This window comes from Pipistrellus hanaki (genome assembly GCF_964339955.1).
Source record: "Pipistrellus hanaki genome assembly, chromosome: 8".
Taxonomy (NCBI): domain Eukaryota; kingdom Metazoa; phylum Chordata; class Mammalia; order Chiroptera; family Vespertilionidae; genus Pipistrellus; species Pipistrellus hanaki.
Window position 1 is genome coordinate 10,145,341 of NC_140510.1, and position 23,077 is coordinate 10,168,417.

At 45.1% G+C, this 23,077-nt stretch overlaps 1 protein-coding gene across 3 annotated transcripts in view; it reads left to right on the forward strand.

Annotated features, from left to right (window-relative positions):
* The first annotated feature begins 1,134 nt into the window (after positions 1-1,134).
* Positions 1,135-23,077, forward strand: part of SCTR (secretin receptor) — a 60,936-nt gene continuing 38,993 nt past the window's right edge. The window contains exons 1-2 of one of the 3 annotated variants that reach the window (XM_084892229.1): positions 1,135-1,408; positions 13,569-13,689. In XM_084892229.1, coding sequence (XP_084748355.1) covers positions 1,358-1,408; positions 13,569-13,689 — 172 coding nt within the window. In that variant the 5' untranslated portion in view covers positions 1,135-1,357. The remainder of the gene's footprint in view (positions 1,409-13,568; positions 13,690-23,077) is intronic. The other 2 variants (XM_084892228.1, XM_084892230.1) reach the window with 2 other exon arrangements.

Here is a 23,077-nt window from a genome sequence, read left to right on the forward strand (position 1 = left end):
GCGATGGTGCTCCCACAAACATCCGCACACATCTTCCTGTGGGCCGTTGGATGAGCATCTCTATAGTGAAAGTTTCTAGAAGTGAGATATGTAGACTTCAGATTGACGTGTACTGCGTACTTACTGTGGACCTGGGAGCTGAAAGTGTGTTTTCCCTTTTATTTCTGCTGTAGTTTGCCACGCCCACCTTATCCGTGGCCTCTTCATGCAGGAAGGCTGCTGAGGCTGCAGCATCTTCCGTGAACAGCCGTTTAGCGAGGTCAGTCACCGAGTGGGGTCAGCAGATCCAGGCTGTCCCATGTGACCTTCTGAGTCGCATGTATCCCGACATGCCACTGATCCTCCTCCGCCCTCCATACCTCCTCTGTAAAACCGTTATACTGTCACCAAAGGGCTGTGCGGGGAATTAAATGAGTTGATGTATTTGAAGTGCCCAGGGAAAGGCCAAGCTAGAAAGAGTGAGAAGAGGAGAGGGAGTGGAGTGCAGAGGAAGTAAAAATCGGGTGCACAAGAGCCATTTGAGGGGCCTTATACCAAGAGGCGGAAGGCCATCCTTGGGAACACCTGGCACTCAGACCCGGGTTGAGCAGCTCCTGGCAATACCTGCCTGGCGTTCAGTGCCGCCAGCATGCCCAGAAGCACCAGGCCTCCAGTGGTTCATCTGCAGCGCCGCCCCAAGCGCCCCGGCGGCCCACAGGGTCCTCCTTGGTGCACCTGACATCAAAGGCTTCTTTCCAGGCCGGGCCAGTGTCGCTTTAATAGTGAAGGAAAGTAAAGTGAGACCCAGAAATCAAATGCAAGGTCACTATCCCAGGGCCGCAATGCAATAGCCACTGGCAGCCCTGCTGTCCCAGGGCCCGGCACAGCCTGCTCCCCGCAGGCGGGCCGTCACAGGTGTCCTTAGGAGGAGGATGCGGTCCTGAAGGTGGCTGGGCTGCTCATTCCTGCGCAGTAAGGTTGTGGCTGGGCCGATCGCTCTTTCCGGAACTGGGGGTGTTGCTAAGCCATCGTGCCCTCTCCCGGTCTCCTCCGCCCTGGCCCAGCCTGCGGGAGCCGGCTCCGGGCCCTCACCCTCCCTCCCTCCCACTCTCCGCCTCCTCCCCTGCCCGCCCGGTGCCGGCCCCCGCCAGGCTGCCAGGCGGAGGAGCGCGGGCAGCGCGTCCTTATCAATGGGCCGAGCAGCTTAGCGCGCCGCCACCTCCCCAGCTCCGGCTTCCGCGGGCTGCGGGGCCCGCCATGCCCCCTCGGGGCGCGGCTGCTGGCCCGGACCCGGGACCCTGCGGAGCGCGCTGAGCTCGGCGCGGGCGGAGCGCGGGGAGACGGCCGTCGGGGCTCCGGCTGCGGAGCCGCCCGCACCATGCGCCCCGGGCTGGCGCTGTGGCTGCTGCTCGCCGGCGCCGCGCACACCGTGAGTACCGCGCCCGTCCGCGGGCCTATTGGGGTGCAGGCGGGGTGGTGGGAGCGGGGGATTCCCAGATCTTCCCCTCAAAATACAAAGTGTGCGCCAGGAGGAGAGCGCTCGGATGAGCCCCTGCCCCGACTCACCCCTGCCGGAGGACCTCTGGAGGAAGATTCCCGCGCGCGCCCCGCGGTGCTATTGTGGGCTGGGCGCTTGGCTTCCGTTATTTTACTGAACTCTCACAGCCTCCTGACGAGGTTGATATATCACCTCACTTTCCAGACAAGGAAACGGAGAATTGGAAAGACCAAAAGCACTGCCCCAAGTGAAGACAATTGGAAGCCACGTCAGTCTGCCCAAAGCCTTGACATTTTCGCTCACACCAGGCTGCGGGCGGGAAAACCTCAGAAGCTCAGAAAGGCAGCTTCCGGGGCTGAGACGGGGCCGTTGGCAGCTCCCGGCCCCTCTCCTGGGGATTCGGCTCCCTAATGTCTGCGTGCCTGGGGGACCTCTGGGAGCAGCTGCTCTCCCCAAACCAGGTCCAGGGAGGAGCTGGAGAGAAGGGAGAAGGCGGCAGAGCGGGTGGCTGGTTGTTCTTTCCCACGGAAACTCCTGGGAACGGCAGGCTCTCCCTGTGGGGTTGGTGAAGGAGAGAGTGGCTGCACCCAGGCTGGTGGATGGAATGGGGAGGCGGAGGGGTAGAGGTAGGGGCGAGGGGGGCAGATTTCAGAGCTATTTCTTTCCACCAGCATTCCAGACTGGCCTCCACGGCATCTGTCCCAAGAAATTCCCAGGGATTGCACCTGGGGACCCCACCGAGACTCTCTAACCTCCGTCCTGGCCAAGTCCTCGCTGGTGTCCAATGACCTTGCCCTCTTGTGATCCTCTCCTGCTCGGTCTTAAGGAAAACCTCAGCCCCCTGCGTGGTGGGAGTGCTGACAGGCGGTAGCTGCCATCTTTCCGGCAGGTCCATGGCATCCCAGAAGCAGTAGTTGGTAAGAGCGGAATTTGGGGATTTTGTCCCCATCTCCCTGGTAACCTGGAGCCTCAGCTAGAGCAACAGCACCCACTCATTAGTCTGAACTCCCGATTTGGGGGGAAAGCCACCTGGGGCCTTGGGGGAAATTCAGAGCCAAAAACAGCCCACCAGTGTGTTGTTGTGCCGCGCCCAGGGGTGGGAGAGGCCTCTGGCTTCCTCTCTGTGACCCTCCCGGCCTCCTTCTTAAGTGTTTGCAGTAACGTTGAGGTTATCCCCCAAAATCAAGTCTGAGGCTCAACCCACATTTTCATCTCAAGGGGACTCCCATATTATCTCAAGAATAAGCTGGGGCGGCGGGGGGGGGGGGGGGGGGGGGTGAGAGCCCTCACTTGGTTCAAGTATTCAGTGTACCTTGGGAGGGTGCTTCATTATGCTCTGGCCCAATTCCCTCACTTTACAGATGAGCAAACTGAGGCAGCAGAGAGAAGGGACCTGCCCCAGACCTTCAAGTTAGTGGTAGAACTGGGACCAGAACCACTCAGGGCTCGGCTGATTACATCCCTGTCCTTACATGTCATTTTCCTCCGCTCGCTGCTACTGGCTAGTATTGTTACCTGATAGTTCCCTGGAAGTGTTGGCCCTCTGGTATTTTATGGGCTTATCCAGCCCTCAGGCAGAGAACTTCTTGGTAGAGAACTCCTTTACAAAATAAGAGTGGAATTAACGTACATTGATTGGTGTACTTCCCAGCCTATGAAATTCCATTTTTCTTCTGTGTGACTGAGTGGTCAGGTACTTGATTTTGAAATGTAAGGGTATTCAAATAATTTTTTATTCATTTGGGTCTCTCTTCTGAATGAGAGCACAGGCACCTTTCTAATGGGAGGTCGTTAAGGCCAAATTGCTTGTCCCTGGCCTTTCCAGAGGTGCCAAGAGGGAACTTTGCAAATGGAAACCAAGAAGTGATTGCCGCAGGAAACCCTGACCGCGCCTCCCTTTGCCTCCCCGCTCCCATGTACCTCTCCCGTGAGGACAGCACTGTGATCATCACCAGCACAGCTGTCCTCCTCCTCTCCAGCACGGGCATTCTGAACCTGAGCACTTAGTTTTCTTCACCCTTTATCCCCAGACCCCATCACAGAGAGGGAGCTCGGTGATTTGTACTGAATGAATGAATGAATGAATGAGTGAGTGAAATGATGATATCCACAGGGAGTGTCTTGTGGCAGTTTCATACAGCAACAAGTAATGAAGAATGACATCTTGAAAGCAATCACTGCTTACAAACTTGCACATAAATGTAGCAGGCAAAGGGAATTAGTCATTCAGGGTGGGTGTTTAATCCAGGGCACATGGCAAACTGCCAATTTGATAATCTAAGTGAGTTAAGTGGGTGGGGGACTCCTTGTTCCTTCAATCACAGTTTCTAAACTTTGACACTGTATTCTTGGGTCATTGACCTGGGATTTCAGCATGGGGTGCCAGAAAGAGAGCTGTGCCCTCCCTTGGCATGGGCTGAATGATGGGGCAGGGACAGTGGGCGGAGAGAGGGGAGTTGGATAATTCTTTGTTGTGCGTCCTGTGCATTGTGTGATGCTTAGCACAGCCCTGGCCTCTACCCATAGAAACATCTCTCCACGTTGTGACAACATTTCCAAATGCCCCTGGGAGACGGGGAGGGCAAAGCTGCCCTGGCCGAGAACCATGCCTTACCGCTGTCAGGTTTCAGGGGCGATGCATTGACAGCAATAATCGCAGGTGTCACTTGCATGTTGGACTCCGGGCGGTGGGGTCGGTGACAGGCAATCTGAGTTGGAGGACAGAAGCAGGAACACCTACTGGATCCATTTCGAAGCCTGGGGGGAAAGGCTTCAGCAGGCCTTTCACACCTTCCCTTCCCACTTTCCCTCCTCAATCCATCCCTCCTCAGCTGACAGCTCAGAAACATAAAAACTCCACGTGTGGTTCTGGCACACTGAATACTTGAACCAAGTGAGGGCTCTCACCTCCCCCCCCCCCGCCCCAGCTTATTCTTGAGATAATATGGGGGTCCCCAGGGACTGGGGTCCCTGCCTCCTCCTGTGGTGCGCCTGGCCCCGGAGGCTGACCGCTCTGTGGGCTCTGGGAGCAGGGTTTTAGGAAAGCCTGCCAAGGCCACCTGAGAGTTGGCTAGGGACAACGCTTCCGAGGAAGGACCTGGGATTTGTATATCTGACGAATCACTTTCTGAATCTCTGAGGAAGTATTGTAGATTTCTGTTAAGATTTTCACTCTCCCTAAAGTTAATGTGAATGAAGATGCTGGTAAAGGCTTCCCTGGTTGGCACTTATTTCACACTAGGTAGTGTGCTAAGTCCTCCCCATCTCCCTCATTTAATTCTCACTTCCAGCACTAGAACCCCAGGCCAGGCAGCGAGGACACTGAAGCCACTTGCTGAGGTCGGCCCTCTGGACGAGGTGGGAGGACTCACAGTGTCCGAACCAGCGCTTGTGTCTGCTCCCACCGAGAGGCTGCTCTGCGTGCTGGTGCCCAAGGAGCTGTTGTGCAATTCCTTCCCCAGCCTCAAAATGACATTAAACTCAGTTTAATCTAATCTGTAACAATAAAAGCATAATATGCTAATTAGGTCAGATGTCCTTCTGGTCATCCTTCTGGAGAAAGCCAGGGCTTAGAGGGAAGCCCAGGCCCTGGGTACCTGCCAGTAGCCAGAGGAGGGAAGCTGGGTCCTGGGTGCCAGAGGGAAGCCGGGGCTGGCAGCAGGGGGAAGAAAGGCCTACTGTTGCACTAATTTTGTGCATTGGGCCTCTAGTTGTTTTATAAAATATAATATTGAAACACAAACAACATTTTATTGAGGGAGCCAGAGAGGAGCTTGGGGTCACCAAATCAAACAAGCAGGAGTTTGATTTAGGGGAGTCCAGACTGTTTAGGGGAGTGCTCTTGGCCTCGGCATCACCTTTTTGGGTCTCCTCTCCCTCCTCTCTGTCCCTGTGGCCTCACCCCATCGTTACCTTCCGTGGCCAGGGAGGGCACAGCCCTCTTCCTGGCACTCCTGTGGAAAGCTCAGATTTAACATTCAGAACTAGAGCTCCATGACCAGATTGGCTGCCTCCAGTGACCCCTGATTTGGTCCCTGCTTCCCTGCCCTTAGCAAGCTGGGGTTTCTCACCACTGACCTTCACTCAGGCTCTGGGACAGCCTGCAGCCCAAGGTAAAAGCCACAACACAAGATCCTATCTACGTGCTTACATTACAAACAGAGGACTGTGCAGCCTTTGTGTGGACCTGAGAGAATGAGAGTGTCCTGGGCCCGCCCAGCCTCACCGTTCTGTGGCTGACAGACTCCAAGGGGCTTGGGAAAGGAACGCCCCTGGTTGATGGCCTTCTGCAATCAGCTCACGTGCTGCCAGGACCCTGAGTTCCCCACATCTTCAGAACCCCCACACGTCCAGCGTCAGCTCCCTCACCCCTGGCTCTCAGAGGTGGTGTCTATGTGTCTTTTCAAATTCTGACCTTGTCACCTCCCCTTTCCTCTTCAACACACAGGCTGGCCTCCCACTTCCTGAGAGTCTAGAGTAGGGCTTAATCACAAGGAACAACAACAGCCTGTAATTATTGGAATTGAAAGTCTGACTCTAGACCAAGCATGTCAAACTCAAAGGCTAACAGGAGCCAAATTAGCAAGGTTGAAGTTTATGTCGGCTTTTAAAAAAATAAAAGCTTCAATTTTCATAGAAACATAGGTTTATTCAATAGAGACATGCTGAATACAAAGGGCTGAATAAATAAGTAATCATTAACATAAAATAATAGAACATTTTAATAAAAATTAATGTGTTTTCTGAACATTAACTTACCAGATACTGAATAACTGCACAAATTAATTAGCTTAACACAAATAAATGTATTTTTCTTATTTTTCAAAAGCAAACCTTCCAAACAAGTCAGTCCAAGACTAATGATGGGGCTATCGGCTTCTAAAATATTCACTGCTGACATTAGTGTAGAGAAATGGTGTGCCTGCAAGTAAGGCATGTAAGGGAAATGAATGCAACACGATTATAAGTCATTAGCGAACGTTGTAGTTCGTTATTCATAATTATGCATAACAGGTTATTGTAAAAATTAAGTTTCAAAATTTTTATTAAAATGTTTCTTACATACATTTTGTAAGATTGGCTGGGCCACAAAAATATTCGTTGTGGGCCACATGCAGCAACGGACAGCGAGTTTGACATGCTTGGCCTAGACCAGTGGTTGGCAAACTGCGGCTTGCTAGCCACTTGCAGCTCAGGAGTCGTAGTTTGCCACTCTGTTGACTGAGTTTGCTGACCACTGGTCTAGACTATGTGGATGAACTTCCTCTGACCAATATCTTATAAGTATGCCTAAATTATACCGCCCGTTCTCTTCCTTCTTAGCTTCCTCAGTCAGCTTGGGCTGCCGTAACAAATACCACGGACTAGAGGGCTGAAACAGACACTCTTTCTCACAGTTCTGGACACTGGAAGAGCATGGTGGGGTTCTGGTGAGAGCTTGACTCCTGGCTTGCAGATTGCTGCTTTGTGCTCATATGGCCTTTCCTTTGAGCAGCTACAGACAGGAGTGAGCTCTCTGCTTCTCTTAGGACACAAATCCTATCAAATCAGGGCCCCATTCATATGACCTCATTTAACCTTAATTACCTCCTTATAGGTCCCATCTCTGAATATAGCCATTCTCAGTGTTAGAACTTCAATATACGAATTTCAGGGAGACACAAACATTCCAGTTATAGCATCATCTGAGTGAAAGAGAGGCTCTGCTCCTGCCCAGGGCCAGTCCCTACGCCTGTGCTCCTGCCCCCTGCCTCTGCCACCTTAGCTGCTTCTGTTGTGAGATGACACAATGCAGCCATTGTGCTCTGTGTTTATCACCTTCTTCGTGACTGGCTTTTCCATCAGCTGATCAACTTGCCCAGGTCTGTCCAGTCCAGGTGGTAGAGAGCCTTCTCTCTGCATACTGGGCCTTTGATTCTATTCCTGTCATGGGCACATGCTTGGATTGTGGACTTGTTCCCCAGCAGGGGGCATGCATGAGACAGTCGATCAATGATTCTCTCTCATCATTGATGTTTCTACCTTTCTCTCCCTCTCCTTTTCTCTCTGAAATTAATAAAAATATATTTTCTTAAAAAAGAAAATGATAAGATTTTGGGAGCACTGTGTCAGGAACCAGGAACAAAGACCAAATATATATATTTTATTATATCACAGTGCCACATTAGGACATCCAGTTTAAAATGGCAGATCAACCACATGTGTTCATCCATGCTTAGGTTTCAGGCTCTATGCCCAGTAGGGAGTACAGGAGGCAACCAATCAACAATTCTTTGTCATCATTGATGTTTCTATCTCCCTCTCCCTCTCTCTGAAGTCACTAAAAACATATATTTTTTAAAAAGTGACAATAAAGGGATCAGAAGACACGAGACGAGGAAGCAGAGATTTCAAGAAATCTCTGGGAAATGGAAAGCGCCTGAAGGAGTGGGGGCCATAGGGAAGAAGAACCTAACTGCCTGCAGGGGTGTCGAGGGCATTGATGAGAAACTGTCTGGCCTGCAGCACCCAGGAGAGGCCCAGGCACGGGGGAGAAACCCTCCATAGCTGGCAACGCGGTCCTTCCCCATGTGGTTACTTTCAGAGGAGGCCACCACTCAACTAAGGGTTCAGGCCCACAGTGGTTCCAAAGGCCACTTAATGTCTCAGGCCTAAATATGACACCGAGGGGCCTCCAACATGGAAGCCAACAACTGAGGAGAGGAACTGAGAGGAAACAGACCATGCAGAGAGGAGGAAAAACTTCAAACACAAGACAAGAGCCAGTATCGTGCTCTTTTAAAGATTTTGAAAAAGGGTGCTGGAGCCACGAAGAGGAGGTGTGGAACAAAGGATGCCATGGAAAAGGAATCAAAGAAAGCCTGTTGGGAAATTAAACTTATGAAGGATTAGACAGAAGGATTATGTAGATAAAACGGTGGAAGCGTAGAGAAAGGTGAAGATTAGAGGGTCCATCCAGGCTGTTCACTGTTCAAGCTACATGGATCCCAGGAAGGCAGGATAGAGAAGAGGATGGGAAATCAAATAAATAACAATATTTTTTAAATTCCCAGAAACAAAGAACACAAATCTTCAGATAGAAATGCCCATTGAATATCTAACTAATAAGTAAAAAAGAAACCATTTCCTCATGAAGTTTTAACATAACTAAAAACAAAGAAAAATCCTAAATATTTCTAGAAAGAAAAGAAAAAAAGCCATATACAAAAGATTTGGAATCAGAAATAAATTTCTTAACAACACAGAAGAGAGAAGGGTGAAAGCCTTGAAAATTTGGAAGAAAAGTTATTTTCAGCCTGATATTCTCTCAGGCAAGATCCAAAAGTTTGCCTCCTGTGTATGCTTTCTTAGGATGTTACCGGAGAATGTGTTTCTACCAAAAAAGAAAGCAAAGCCAGAAAAAGACATAGGATATAAGAAAAGAGCTCCTGCCAGGAGAGATGGGGGGAGGATACCCCAAGCCACGGCCAGGTATCAGGCCAGACTGAAGCAAGAGGGAGAGACAGAGAGGGAGAGGGGAGCGGTCTCCAGAGGTGAAACAGAACGCGGTAGACGGCTCACAGACCGGTGGGAGTACTTGTAATTTAGCCGTACATAGAAAACTAATCAAATGAAACCCAAAGTAGTATTGACCGCAGGAAAGACAACATGTACAAGAAGAGACATAATCATTTTACAGACGAGACTCAGCAGCGAACCATATTTCACAGTCAAAAGAAATCACTGGAAATACAGGTCATGCATTTAGAAATCAGGCCAAAAGGCGGGTAAGTAAGGCAAGGAGGAGAGAAGGACATGTGGGGAGATCGAAAAACATGTAAGTCTTTACCTCCCATAAAAGACAGTTTTGGATAATGTCTTAAATTAATACACCAAGAAATAGCTGTATAGGAATATAATTTTTAAATATGGAAATACAAGTGAGAATCAACAGCACAAAAGCATTGGAAGTGGCTGCCCGGGAGCAGGTAGGGTTGGGGAAGGGAACAGCTATTTTTCGTTAGAAATACTTTGATACTAGTGCAAGCAAAATTTTTAAAGTACTTATACAAACTTGATATTTTAAAAAAATGATTTGAAATCAACAAATGGCAAGTGCTGGTGAGGATGTGGAGAAAAGGGAACCCTAGTACACTGCTGGGAATGCAGACTGGTGCAGCCACTGTGGAGAACAGTATGGAGTTTCCTCAAAAAAGGAACTCCCATTTGACTCAGTGATCCCACTTCTAGGAATATATCTTAAGAAATCTGAAGCACAAATCAGAAAGAATGTATTCACCCCCATGTACATAGCAGCACAATTTATAATAGTTAAGATCTGGAAACAGCCCAAGTGCCCATCAGTAGATGAATGGATAAAAAAGCTGTGGCTCATTTACACCATTGAACATGCAGCAGTAAAAAAGAGGGATCTCTTTCCCTGTGAGATAGCAAGAAGGGACCTGAAGAATATTATGCTAAGCGAAATAAGTCAGTCAGAGAAAGATAAATATCACATGATCTAACTCGTATGTGGAATCTAATGAATAAAATAAACAGATGAACGGAGTGGATCTAGAGACATGGAAGCATGGAGGGAAGGCTGGGGAGGGTGGGTGGGAGGTAATCAACCAAAGACCAGGTATGCACATATGCATAATCCATGGACACAGACAATAGGGTTGTAAAGCCCTGGGGTGGGGGGTGAAGGCGGGCTGGAGGGGGTCAATGAAGGAAAAAAGGGGACAAATACTTTCAACAATAAAGGATTATTTTTAAAATGGTTTAAAAAGAGCAATTAAGGCCTAGTAGCACTTATTTTGAGGAAATTTTAAAATAAATTTTAGCAATTCTGCAAATTTTAAGTAAAATTATATTTCTTTTAAATCTAATAAGTATATAAAATTACTGGTATATGCATATACACATGGCTGCTAAATATCCATTTCTCCTTCCCCTCTGGCACTTAATTTAGATCATAAAGGGGCTTCTTCCCATGCATTCTCCAATCCAGGCATCTACCAAGTGGTTGCTCCATTGAACACACCATCTTGCCTGCCACTCCCAGCAACTCTGAGGTCCTCTTTCCGCCACCATTGGTCACCATCAGGAAACCGTGGGCTGTCTTTGCAGGAGAATACTGTTGCTGCCACACCTCAAGGAACACCACACATTTCTTTAGTTGGAATACCACTGCACAGAATTTATCTTGACTTATTAAATTTTAATGGTAGGATCAAGGGTAAAAGAGTTGTGGGCTGTTAATAACACAGAAAAATAACCTGGGGAGGTGAAGATGTTGAAAATTGAAACCCTTGTGCACTGCTAGTGGGAATGTAAAATGGTATAGCTGCTGTGGCAACAGTTTGGTGATTCCTTAAAAAAGTAAACATAGGGGAAAAAAAGTAGACATGATCAAGCAATTTCACTTCTGGGCATATCCCCAAAAGAATTGAAACAGAGACTCAAAGAGATATTTGTACACCCATGTTTATAGCAGCATTGTTCACAGTAGCCAAAGGTGTAAACAGCTCAAGTGTCCACAAACAGATGACTGGATGAACAAAATGTGACATGTACATGCAATGGAATATTACTCAGCCTTAGAAAGGAATGAAATTCTGATAGATGCTGCAACATGAGAGTGAAATAAGCCAGGCTCAAAGGAATAAATACCGTACGATTCCATTTATATGAATGATTTAGAGTAGGCAAATTAATAGATTTAGAAGTAGAATAGAGGTTATCAGGAGCTGGTGGAGGAGCAATGGGGAGTTCGTGGTTGATGGAGACAGAATTTCTGTTGGGATGTTTAAAAAGTTCTGGAAATGGATAGTGGTGATGGTTGTACAACATTGTAAATGTACTAATGCCACTGAACTATATATCTAATGTCATATCTTTTTATTACAACTTTAAAAGAAGAAATGTAAGATGAGAACTTTTCCTGGATGGGATGGTTCCCATTGTAGGTGTTCTGTCATTTCTATTCTTCTCCACTGCTTTCAAGAGTTTTCTCCAGTCTCCAGCAGTGCAAATTGCCACTCACTTTGGGTAAACTTCACTCCCTATCTACTCACCTTGCTGCTGCCCCAGAATCTACTTCCCACCCTGTCAGTCAGCTATGCTGCATAACAAAAATCTCAGTGGCACACAGCAACCGATGCCTCTTCTCTCTTAGTGTTTGCCAGGGAGCAAGAGTTTGATTAGTCATCCATAATATTGATGGTGATCCAGTCAAGGTACAGAACATTTCTATTACCTAAGGATCCTCATGGTGCTCTATTATGGTCACACATATTTCTTTCCCACTCTCACCCCTTCCTTAACCCCTGACATACCGTTGATATCTTGATAGGAATTGCACTTAATCTATAGATTGCTTTAGGTAGTATAGATATTTTACTGATGTTAATTTTTCATATCATGAGCCCAATATAAGCTTTTATTTATTTGTATTTTCTTCAATTTCTTTCCTCAATGTCTTAAAATTTTCTGAGTATGCATCTTTTACCTCCTTGGTTAAATTTAATCCTATGTATTTTATTTTTCATACAATTATAAATAGGATTGTTTTTTTAATTTCTGTTTCTGATAGTTTGTTATTGGTGTGTAAAAATGGAACCAATTTTGGATTATTACTTTTGTATTCTGCTACTTTACTGAACTCATCAGTTTTAATAGGTTTTTGGTAGAGTCTTTAGGCTTTTTTCTATATATTAATAATATCATGTCATCTGCAAATAATGACAATTTTACTTCTTCCTTTCCAATTTAGATGCTCTTCATTTCTTTTTCTTGTCTGATTGCTATGGCTAGGACTTTTAATACTATCCTATATAATAATAGAGGAATATGCAAATTGCCCATTACTCTGTAATGTCATGCGAATTGCAGGAGGCTGCCTGCACGTGTGTGCTGGGGCCTTGCCCTGGAGACGGGGTGTTAGCAGGGAGTTGCCCAAAGTTGGCTGGACCATCCTGTGTTGGGGGTGTGAGGGTTAGAGCCCATAGTGCCCCCTCACTAGTCCTTCGCCACCCACAACTCTCACTTAGAGTGCCCCGCGGCCCACCTGCCAGGGGAAGGAGCACAATACAGCAGGCGGGAGGCTTCCATGCTCTCCTCTGGAGCCGCCACATTGCTCCGGAGACAGGGCAGAATCGGGGAGGTGCCTGGAGAAGGCAGGACCAGCCCTAGGTGTCTCCAGGGACTGAGGGCGGGGCATGAAGCAGCCAGAGAAGGCCAGGGCCGTCAGGGACTGCGTGCGGTGCACTGGAGCTCTGAGTGGAGAGGTTTGGGTGTCAAGGCATGGCGGGGCCGCTCGATTTCGCATGCTGGGCTCCTAGAGTTTAATAAAAGTGGGGAAAGTGAGTATTCTTGTCTTGTTCCTGATCCTAAGGGAAACACTTTTAGCTCTTCACCATTAAATATGGTGCCATATATGGCCTTTATTATGTTGAAGTATGTTCTCTCTATTTCCATTTTGCTGAGAGTTTTATAGGGTTTTGTTTTGTTTTGAGAATTGAATAAGCCAATGTATGTGAAAGGAATCTGTCATATTATAATCATATACTCTGTAAAAAGTAAAGAGGGAGTTTTATTTGGCTATCTGGTTAGTTGTTCATTCATTCACATATTTTTTAAGTCTTAGGTACAAATGAAAGAATGAAGCCTTGCTTTGAAAACTCACTCTAGGAAGAGCTAGGAAGCCAGGACTGTGTGACAATTTTTCCTCAGCCCTCCCATTCAACTCCTCCCTGCAGTCAGCTTTCCAAGCCTGAAAAATAAACACAGTTGGAGTAGAAGGCATGAAGTCCCACAGAATAATAGTGAGTTGTCCAGAGAGCAAATAGCTTGTTGGGATGGAAGCCTTTATAAGTTTAAGGGCAAGATTTGCAGCGGACAAGCTGCAGATTGCTGTTCTGAACTCCTTCCTGGAAGTGCCTGCCTGTACCTCACTATGGACTAGGAGCTTCCTGCGGGCAGGGCTTTGTCTCCCTGAATTTGAGTCCCATTCATTGTCTAGCACCATTCTTGCTCACAGTAAGTAAGTCCTTACGGGGTAGAACCAACGTAGCTGCAATGATGAGCATTCTCGGTTTTGAACTTGCAGGTCGGAGCCCTCCCTGGACTGTGCGATGTGCTGCGGGCGCTGTGGGAGGAGCGGGACAAGTGCCTGCAAGAACTCTCTGCAGAGAGGACAGGAGACCGTGGCACCGAGCCGCCAGCCCCAGGTGTGTAGCCCACCTTAGTCCACTCCAGACATGGATCATGTCCGGTCCCACTGTGTCAGGGAAGCTGGGCCTCTGGACCAGGGTGGGGATGTAGGGGCTGGGCTGTATTCATTCAGGCAATCAGCTCATAATCCATGTATGCACACCCAAAAGCCAGATTATCACCATCCTTTCTTTCTCTGGGCTGTGCACATAGCCAAGGCTTTTGTATCATTAACTTCTGCATGATTACCTCACCAAGTCTGGTAAGAATTCCTTGTCAAGGCAGTGTACCTCTCGTCCATTCTCTCACCTCCAGGGCTAGTTTGATGAGTGAGGTAGTCAAAATGGCATGGTGGGGTTAGAAAAACCTGGGGTCTCTGGTGTGCAACCATGGACAAGTTATCTAACCATCTGGCCACAGATTCCTGGTCTATAAAGTGGTTGTCTACTTTAGAATTTTAATGATATATGAGAAAAATATGTTAAATATTATCAATTTAAATATTAATTCTTATTACTAATTAAGACTTTAAATATTATTAATTTCATATTTAAATGTTAATTTTATTTCTAGTCCCTTCCTTAACGTATCTTCTTTGCTTTCCCTCATATAAGGTTAAGGAAGGCTTGCATTAAGAAAACTATCTATTTATTCAAGTAAAAACTTGTACACATATGTTCAAAGTAACACTAGTTACAATAGCCTAGAGATAGAAACAGTCCAAGTGTCTGTCAGCTGATGAATGATAAACAAAATGCATGGATGTCCAATGGAATATTACTGGGTCTTAAAAAGGAATGAAGTAGTGATACATAGTATGGCATGGATGAATATTAAAACATGTTAAGCAAGAAGCAAGTTATAAAAGATCATGCATTATATGTTTCTATTTAAACGATATGTCACCTTTAGGCAAATCTTTAGAGACAGAAATCAGACTTACATTTAAATATTTAATCTGTTTTAAGCTTATTCTTGAGTATGATGTAAGCTGGTAGTCTAGTTTCATTTTTTTTTTTTTTTTTTTGCGTGTACCTGTCTAACTTTCCCAACACCATTTATTGAAGAGATTGTCTTTATTCCTTGTTTGCCCTGCTCATTTGTCAAATATTAATCGACCACAAAGGAGTCAGTTTGTTTGTGGGCTCTCTGTTCTGTTTCATTGATTTATATGCCTGCTCTTGTGTCAATTGCAGGCTGTTTTGATTACGGTGGCTTTGTAGTATAGTTTGATATCTGGCAATGTGATTTCTCCAACATAGTTCTTTCTCAAGATTGGGGTCTTTTTTAAAAAAATATATTTTATTGGTTTTTTACAGAGAGGAAGGGAGAGGGATAGAAAGTCAGAAACATCGATGAGAGAGAAACATCGATCAGCCACCTCTTGCACACCCCCTACCAGGGATGTGCCCACAACCAGAGTACGTGCCCTTCACCAGAATCAAACCCGGGTCCCTTGAGTCCGCAGGCTGACGCTCTATCCACTGAGCCAAACCGGTTTCTGCCTTTTTTTAAATTCTATATAATATAATTTTTCTAGATCTGTGAGATATATCATTGGTATTTTGATAGGAATTGCACTGAATCTACAGATTGATTTGGGTAGTATGGACATTTTAATGATGTTAATTCTTCCAACCCATGAACACAGTATATATCTCCACATATTTGTATCATCCTCAGTTTCTTTCCTCAATATCCTATAATTTTCCAAGTACAGGTCTTTTACCTTCTTAATTAAATTTATTCCTAGGTACTTTATTCTTTGATGTTGCAGTACTAAATGGGATTATTTTCTTAATTTCTCTTTCTGATAGTTCAGTGGTCAGCAAACTGTGGCTCGTGAGCCACATGCGGCTCCAGAGCTGTGGTTTGCCATTCTGTTGACTAATGAGTTTGCTGACCACTGACCTAGACTCTTGATTCCAATAATTACAGGCTGTTGTTGTTCCTTGTGATTAAGACCCTATCCCAGTAGTCGCCAAACCCATTAGTCAACAGAGTGACAAACAGTGGCTCGAGAGCTGCAGTTTGCCGACCACTGTGATAGTTCATTATTAGTGTATAAAAGTACCACCGATTTCTAAATTAATTTTTTACCCTGCCACTATGTCAAATTTATTTATTAGACCTGGGGATTTTTAGGAGTTTCTATGTACAATATCATGTCATCTGTGAATAAGGAGTTTTCTTCCTCTTTCTAATTTGGATGCCTTTTATCTCTTCTTTTTTGTCTGATTACTATGGCTAGGACTTCCAGTACTATGTTGAATAAGAGTGGTGAAAGAGTACATCCTTGTCTTGTTCCTGATCTTAAGGGGAATGCTTTTAGATTTTGCCCATTGAATATGATGTTGGCTGTGGGTTTGTCATATATGGACTTTAATTATGTTGAGGTATGATCCCTCTATCCCCACATGGTTGAGAGTTTTTATCATAAACTATGGGCCCAGTGCATGAATTTGTGCACTTTGAAAGGAACTATGGGCCACGAGGCTGTGGTGGGCACAGGGGTGGGTCTCAACCAATCCTCCATGCCCCCTCCTATCCCTCCCACTGTAGCCCCCAGTTCCCTGTCTGCTGGCAGCCCTCCTCCCACTGCCGCTCCCATGTGCTGATGATGCCGATCCTGCTCACACCTGCTGATGGTGTGGAGATTGGTGTGAGTGGGACCGGAACCATCAGCAGGGAGTGAGCAGTGGCTGCTGCCCTGATCAGTCACTACTCGCACCTGCTGATAGCACTGAATGATTGGGATCAGTGCTGAGAAATGGCAATGGGTGTGAGTGGTGGCTCAGGCACAGGCTGTGGGTGCAAGCAGGGCTAGTGTTGGCAGTGGGTGTGAGCAACGGCTCCAGTGCCAGCAGCAGGTGCGAGTGGGGTTGTTGGCAGTGGGTGCAAGAGGTGGCTGCTGGCCCCAATCGCCCCTCAGGAGCAAGGGGAGGTGGAGAAGTCCTGAGGGATGATCAGGTCTGTAGTGGGTGTGAGCGGGTCCAGGTAAGAGCACCAGGTGGGACCATGGCACAGGGGCAAAGAATTTTCAGTAATCACCAATGGCTCCCTCTGATAACAGGGACTGGTCCCCTGCTTTGGTCTGGAGCCCCCGCTCACCTGCTCCACCATCCCACGGCTGGCGACCATGTTCTGTGTGCACCTCCTGTTGGTCAGCGCACATCATAGCCACCGGTTGTTCCGTTATTCTACCATTCGATCTATGCCATTTGCATATTAAGGTTTTATATAGAGAGACTAGAGGCCCAGTGCATGAAAATTCATGCACTGTAGGGGTGTCCCTTAGCCTGGCCTGCCCCCCTCACAGTCTGGGAGCCCTCAGGGGTGGGAGATGACTCAGTGATTAGGCAAAGGTGACGCCCCATCACACCTCTGCTGCTGCCACTGCAGGCAGTGCAGGCCTCAGCCATCCCTGGTTACCTGAGCCTTGGTTGGACCTGGGTGGCTGGGAAGTCATCATCTGAGGCTTGCCTATGCCTCGGGCTGGCCCTCGGCAGCTGGGCAGCCAACATCTGAGGCTCGTCTGCACCTCAGGCCAGCCCTGGGCGGCGGGGGGGGGGGGGGGGGGGGGGGGGGGGGGGCTGGGAGGAGTGGGGAACTCCGGAGGCAGGTGTGTGGAGCAGCTGGGCCTGCCTGGGGGCAGGACTAGCCTTGCCACATGCCTGCCACCTTAGCAGGGCTGAGGGGACTGGGCACCACCATCTTTGAGGGCTGAGAAGTCAATTAGCATATTCCCTCCTTATTAAATAGGATGGGTTTTTATTAAATGCTTTTTTTTTAATTTATTGACAAAATCATGTGATTTTAATTTCTAATTTTGTTTATGTGATGTATCATGTTTATTGATTTACAAATATTGCACCAACCTTGCATTTCTGGAATAAATTCCATTTGTTTATGTTATATGATCTTTTTAATATATTGTATAATGCATAATGCCTTGCTAATATTTTGTTGAAGATTTTAGCATCTATGCTCATTAGGAATGTTGACCTAAAATTTTCTTCCTTTGAGGTGTCTTTATCTGGTTTTGGAATTGGGATAAAGCTGGCATTGTAAAAAGAGCTTAGAATTCTTCCCTCCTCTTGAGTATTTTGGAATAGTTTGAGAAAGATAGGTGTTAGTTTTTCTTTGAATGTTTGGTAAAATTAACCCATGAAGCCATCTGGTCCAGGACTTTTCTTTGCTGGAAATTTTTGACTAGTCCTTGGATTTCAATTCTCTTGGATATATACCAAGAAGTAGAATTGCTAGAATCATATCAGAATTCTGTTTTTAATTTTTTAAGGAACCACCATACTTTTTCCACAGGCTGCACCATTTTACATTTTCACCAACAGTGCACAAAGGTCCTAATGTCTCCAGATTTCACCAACACTTGTTACTTTCTGTTTGTTTGTTTTTATAGTAGTCATCTTAATGGGTGTGTGACACAATATCTCATTATGGTTTTGATTTGCATTTCCCTAATGATCAGTGATGTTGAGCATTTTTTATGTGCTGTTGGCCATTTGTATATCTTCTTTAAATAAATGTCTATTCAAGTCCTTTGCCCATTTTTAAATAGGGTTGTTTAGTTTTTTGTTGAGTTGTAGGAGTTCTTTATATATTCTGGATATTAGCCCCTTGTAAAATACATGATTCACAAATAATTTCTCATATTGTGTAGATGGCCTTTTTACTATTTTAAGTGTGTCCTTTGATTCACAGAAGTTTTTAAGTTTGACATAGTCCAGTGTAGTACCTGTTTTTACTTTCATTGTCTGTTCTTTTGGTGGTGTCACATCCAAGAAAGCATTGCCACATCCAAGCTCATTAAGATTTCCCTCTATGTATTATTTTCAGAATTTTGCAGTTTTAGCTCTTACAGATTCTTGGTCCATTTTGAGTTAATATTTATTTATGGTGTAAGGTAAGAGTCCAACTTCATTCTTTTGCAAGTGGATATCTCGTTTTTCCAGAGAAAGAATTCTGATCTCTTATGTGAATTTTACTTCCATTTTTTTTAAAAAAGGAAATAAAGAGGAAGAGGATGGGAGAGAAGGGGTTTAGCCCTTTATATTATACAGACTGTGTGATCTTGAATAGGTTGCTTGATGTCTCTGGACTTCATCTATTTTATGGGGTTAGTGTGAAATTAAAAGCATTCATTCAACAAATATTTAGTGCTCACTCTTTGAGGTAAGTACGGTGAGAATAAAAGATACAATGGTGAGAAAAAAGGAACATAGACTCAGCTCTTATCACTTACGAATATATTTACTGCCTGTGACAGATTAACTTTATCAAACAGGAGCTGATTTTTTTTTGCACTTTACAAAAATAGAGAAGTGGTACAAAGTTCCAGGATGTCATCAGATTCCAGATTCCTTCTGTCCTTCTGCTTAACATGCGGCATTTGCCTAATAGCAGATGATGGCTGCTATACCTCCAGAGAGGGGAGGAGAGCACCTGTTTTTTTCTGACAGGAAGAAGAAAGTACAAGAAGGAAGGGTGAGATATACTGGAAGCCAAACTTTCCAGAAGCTCTCCAGGTGACTTTTGTTTACACTTCATCAGCCAGAACTGGACTGCATGGCCACCTCTATGCAGCCGAGGCTGGAGACTGACATTGTTAGCTGTGCATGTGGCCACCTTGAACGGGGTCTTGTTCTTTTAGTGAGAACGGAGAAGGGGCAATGGACCATCTCTGCCTCAGCCATTGTAACTCTGGTGAGGTAGACGTTGGAACACAGCTTGGGCATGTGAGCTCAAAAGGCAGCAGGACCACAGCACAGAGGACCTCATTGAACATATGGAGGACCTTTATCCTGATCTTAAAAGCAGTGGAAAGACCTGGCAAGTCTTAAAGGGGAGTGATGTGGAAGGTGCATTGGAGGACAGGAGTAAAATCATAGAGACCCACTGTGAGGTCTGCACAATATATATAATGGTCACTGGGGCTAGAAAGACTGTATTCCTTTAAATTACCCAGAAGCAGACCCTGAGAGAAGGATTCAAATATGAGTAACTTGGTTTCCAGCCATGAAAGCAGCATTGGTAAACACTATACTCACCTCTTTTCACAACCACATCAGAATTATAACTAAACTGCAAAGAAACCATCATGCAGAATCCCCTGAAGTCTAGCTGAACAGGAATGCTGAAAGTTAGAATATATAGAAAAAGCCATGTTAAGACTGGTCAGAGGGTGGAGATGCAGAATGGGCTGTTACCATACACATGTGTGGTGGATTAAAATTTAGAGAGATATCTCAGTTTTGAAGGTTCCCCTGAGGAGCCAGGGTCCCAGCCCCACAACACATTCCCCAGCCCAGGGTTCTAGTGCTGGGCAGAGAAGTCTCATAACTTTTGGCTATAAAAACAAAACAAAAAACAAACAAACAAACAAACAAACAAACAAACAATAAGAATTGTAGCTGAGTGAGCTAGAATTCTACTAGAGTCCCAGACATTCCTCTTAAAGGGCCCACACATGGGTCCTTGGATTCACGCTCTCTGAGTTCCAGTGCTGGGCCCAGAGATATACCAGGAGACACTGAAGTGTCTGGCATGAGGGTACGAGCTGAGGGGCAGCTTTCTCCCAGATGGAAGAGGCCATTGTTCCTTTGCTGAGCCCACAACCTGCAGTATAGGCAGCTGCCATATCTGAGTCTCCATCAACCTGGCTAACACTATTCACCCCACTCTGGAGATTCCCTAAGACCCTGCCCCACCTAACTTATAGGCCCACCCAGGCCACTTGCAGTAACTTTTCTTTATAAATGGCCTGTCTTGGCTCATGTTGCAGACTTTCCTAAAATTTCTCAAAAGTTCACAAACTCTAAACAAGCAGCATCTGGCCTTGGCATGCCCTATTGCTAAGTGGCCTCTAATGTATTCTTCATTTCAGTTATGTGTTTTAAACTATGCATCTTGTAGATTGCTGGCAGCAGCCAGCCTCAATTCACAGCTTAGCTTTTCTCAGGCACCTCCAAGCTCAGCACAAATGGCAAATATCTGCAGATCACTTGGAGCTCAGACTGAGAGACCCTGGGCAGTTGATGATCTTGGCCTGCAGCTCTCACAGGCTCAAAAAGCAACATATCTGGTGGCCAGCTTTAGAACACCACCCAACCACCTCCAAAAACCACACACCCAAAGGACAAACTTGGCAGCCACCAGAGTCTTGATAAAGAGAATCCTGCTCTGTAGGGTCAGCCTCTGCACAAAACCTATAGTCACGACCAGTTCTCATAACCAATCAGCTTGAGGGTTAATCCCTCCCATTGAAGTGTCAACAGCAATCAAGGCTGAACTACAGCATGAGAGCACACACTACCCAAATAAGGGACATACCTGGAGCACCTAGTTCAGGGAGACTGTATCACTGGGCCCCATAAGACACCTACGACAGAAGACCACTCTACCAAAACATGGCAATGTAGCAGTTCTACCTAATACATAGAAACAAGCAGAGAAGGCCATAATAAGGAGACAAAGAAATATGTCCCTAATGAAAGAACAGAACAAAACTCCAGGAAAAGAACAAAACAAAGTGGAGACAAGCAATCTACCAGATGCATAGTTCAAAACACATAATAGTTATAAGAATACTCAATGATCTTAGTGAGAAATTCAACAAAGAGATAGGAAACATAAAAATGGAGATAGAAAATGTAAAGAAGGGTCAGAAATGAATATAATAACCAAAATGAAGAATACATTAGAGAAAATTTATTGAGTAGTAGATTCAATAAAACAAAGGACTGAATCAGCGATTTGGAAGATCAGAAAGCAGAAAGCACCCAAAAAGAAGAGAATTTTTAAGAATGAGGATAGTTTAAAGGACCTCTAGGAAAACATCAAGTGTACCAATATTCGTACCATAGGGGTACAAGGAGAAGAGAAAGAACAAGGAATTAAAAACTTATTTGAAAAAATAATAATGGAGAATTTCCCTAACCTGTAGAAGGAAATAGACAAGTCCAGGAAGTGCAGAGAGGCCCAAACAATATGACCCCAAGGAGGCCCACACCAAGACACATGATAATTAAAATGCCATAGGTTAAAGATTAAGAGAGAATCTTAAAAGCATCAAGAGAAAGAGATACCTACAAGGGACCTTCCATAAGATTGTCAGCTGATTTCTCAACAGACCAGAAGGGAGTGGCAAGAAATATTCAGTGATGGAAAGCAAGGACCTACAGCTAAGATTCCTCTACCTAGCAAGACTATCATTCAGAATCAAAGGACAGATAAAGAGCTTCCCAGACAAGAAAAATCTAAAGGAATTCATCACCATCAAACCAATATTACATGAAATGTTAAAGGGATAGAAGAAGAAGGAGGAGGAGGAGGAGGAAGAGGAAGAGGAGGAGAAGGATAAAAAAACAGAAATAAAAATTTGGCAATGACTACATATCTATCAACAATTATTTTAAATGTAAATGAATTAAAAGCTTCAACAAAAAACATGAGATGGCTAAATATATAAGAAAACAAGACCAATACATATGCTGTCTATAAGAGACTCAATTCAGATTGATAGACACACACAGACTGAAAGGAATGGGATGGAAAAAAATATATTTCATGAAAATTGAAACAAACAAACAAACAAACAAACAAACAGAAAAGATGAAGTAGCAATACTTATACCAAACAAAATAGACTTTAAAACAAAGGCTATAACAAGAGACAAAAAAAGGGTCTAGCAACTTCACTTCTGGGTATTTTACCAAAGAAACCCAAAACACTAAGTAAAAAAGACATATACATCCATGTATTAATTGCAGCATTATTTACAGTAACTAAGAAATGCAAGTAACCCAAGTGTCCATCAATAGATGGATGAATAAAGGAGTGGTGATATATACAATGGAATATGATTTAACAATAAAAAAGAGTGAAATTGTGCCATCTGCAATACCATGGAAGGACTTAGAGGGTATTGTGCTAAGTGAAATAACTCAGAAAGACAGATGCCAGGTGATTTCATGTATATGTGGAATCTAAAAAAACAAACAAACAAACAAAAACAAACTTATAGATACAGAGAACATTTTGATGGTTGCCAGATGCGAGAGAGGTTGGGGAATGGGTGAAAAAGGTGAAAGAATTAAGAAGTACAAGTTGATCCCTAGCCAGTTTGCCTCAGTAGATAGAGCATTGGCCTGTGGACTGAAGGTTCCTGGGTTTGATTCCAGTCAAGGCCACATGCCTGGGTTGCAGGTTTGGCCCTCAGTAGTGGGCGTGCAGGAGGCAGCCAATCAATGATTCTCTCTCATCATTGATGTTTCTCTCTCTCTCTCTCCCTCTTCCTTCCTCTCTGAAATCAATATATATATATATATATATATATATATATATTTTTTTTTTTTTTAAAGAAGTACAAGTTTATAGTTACAATTC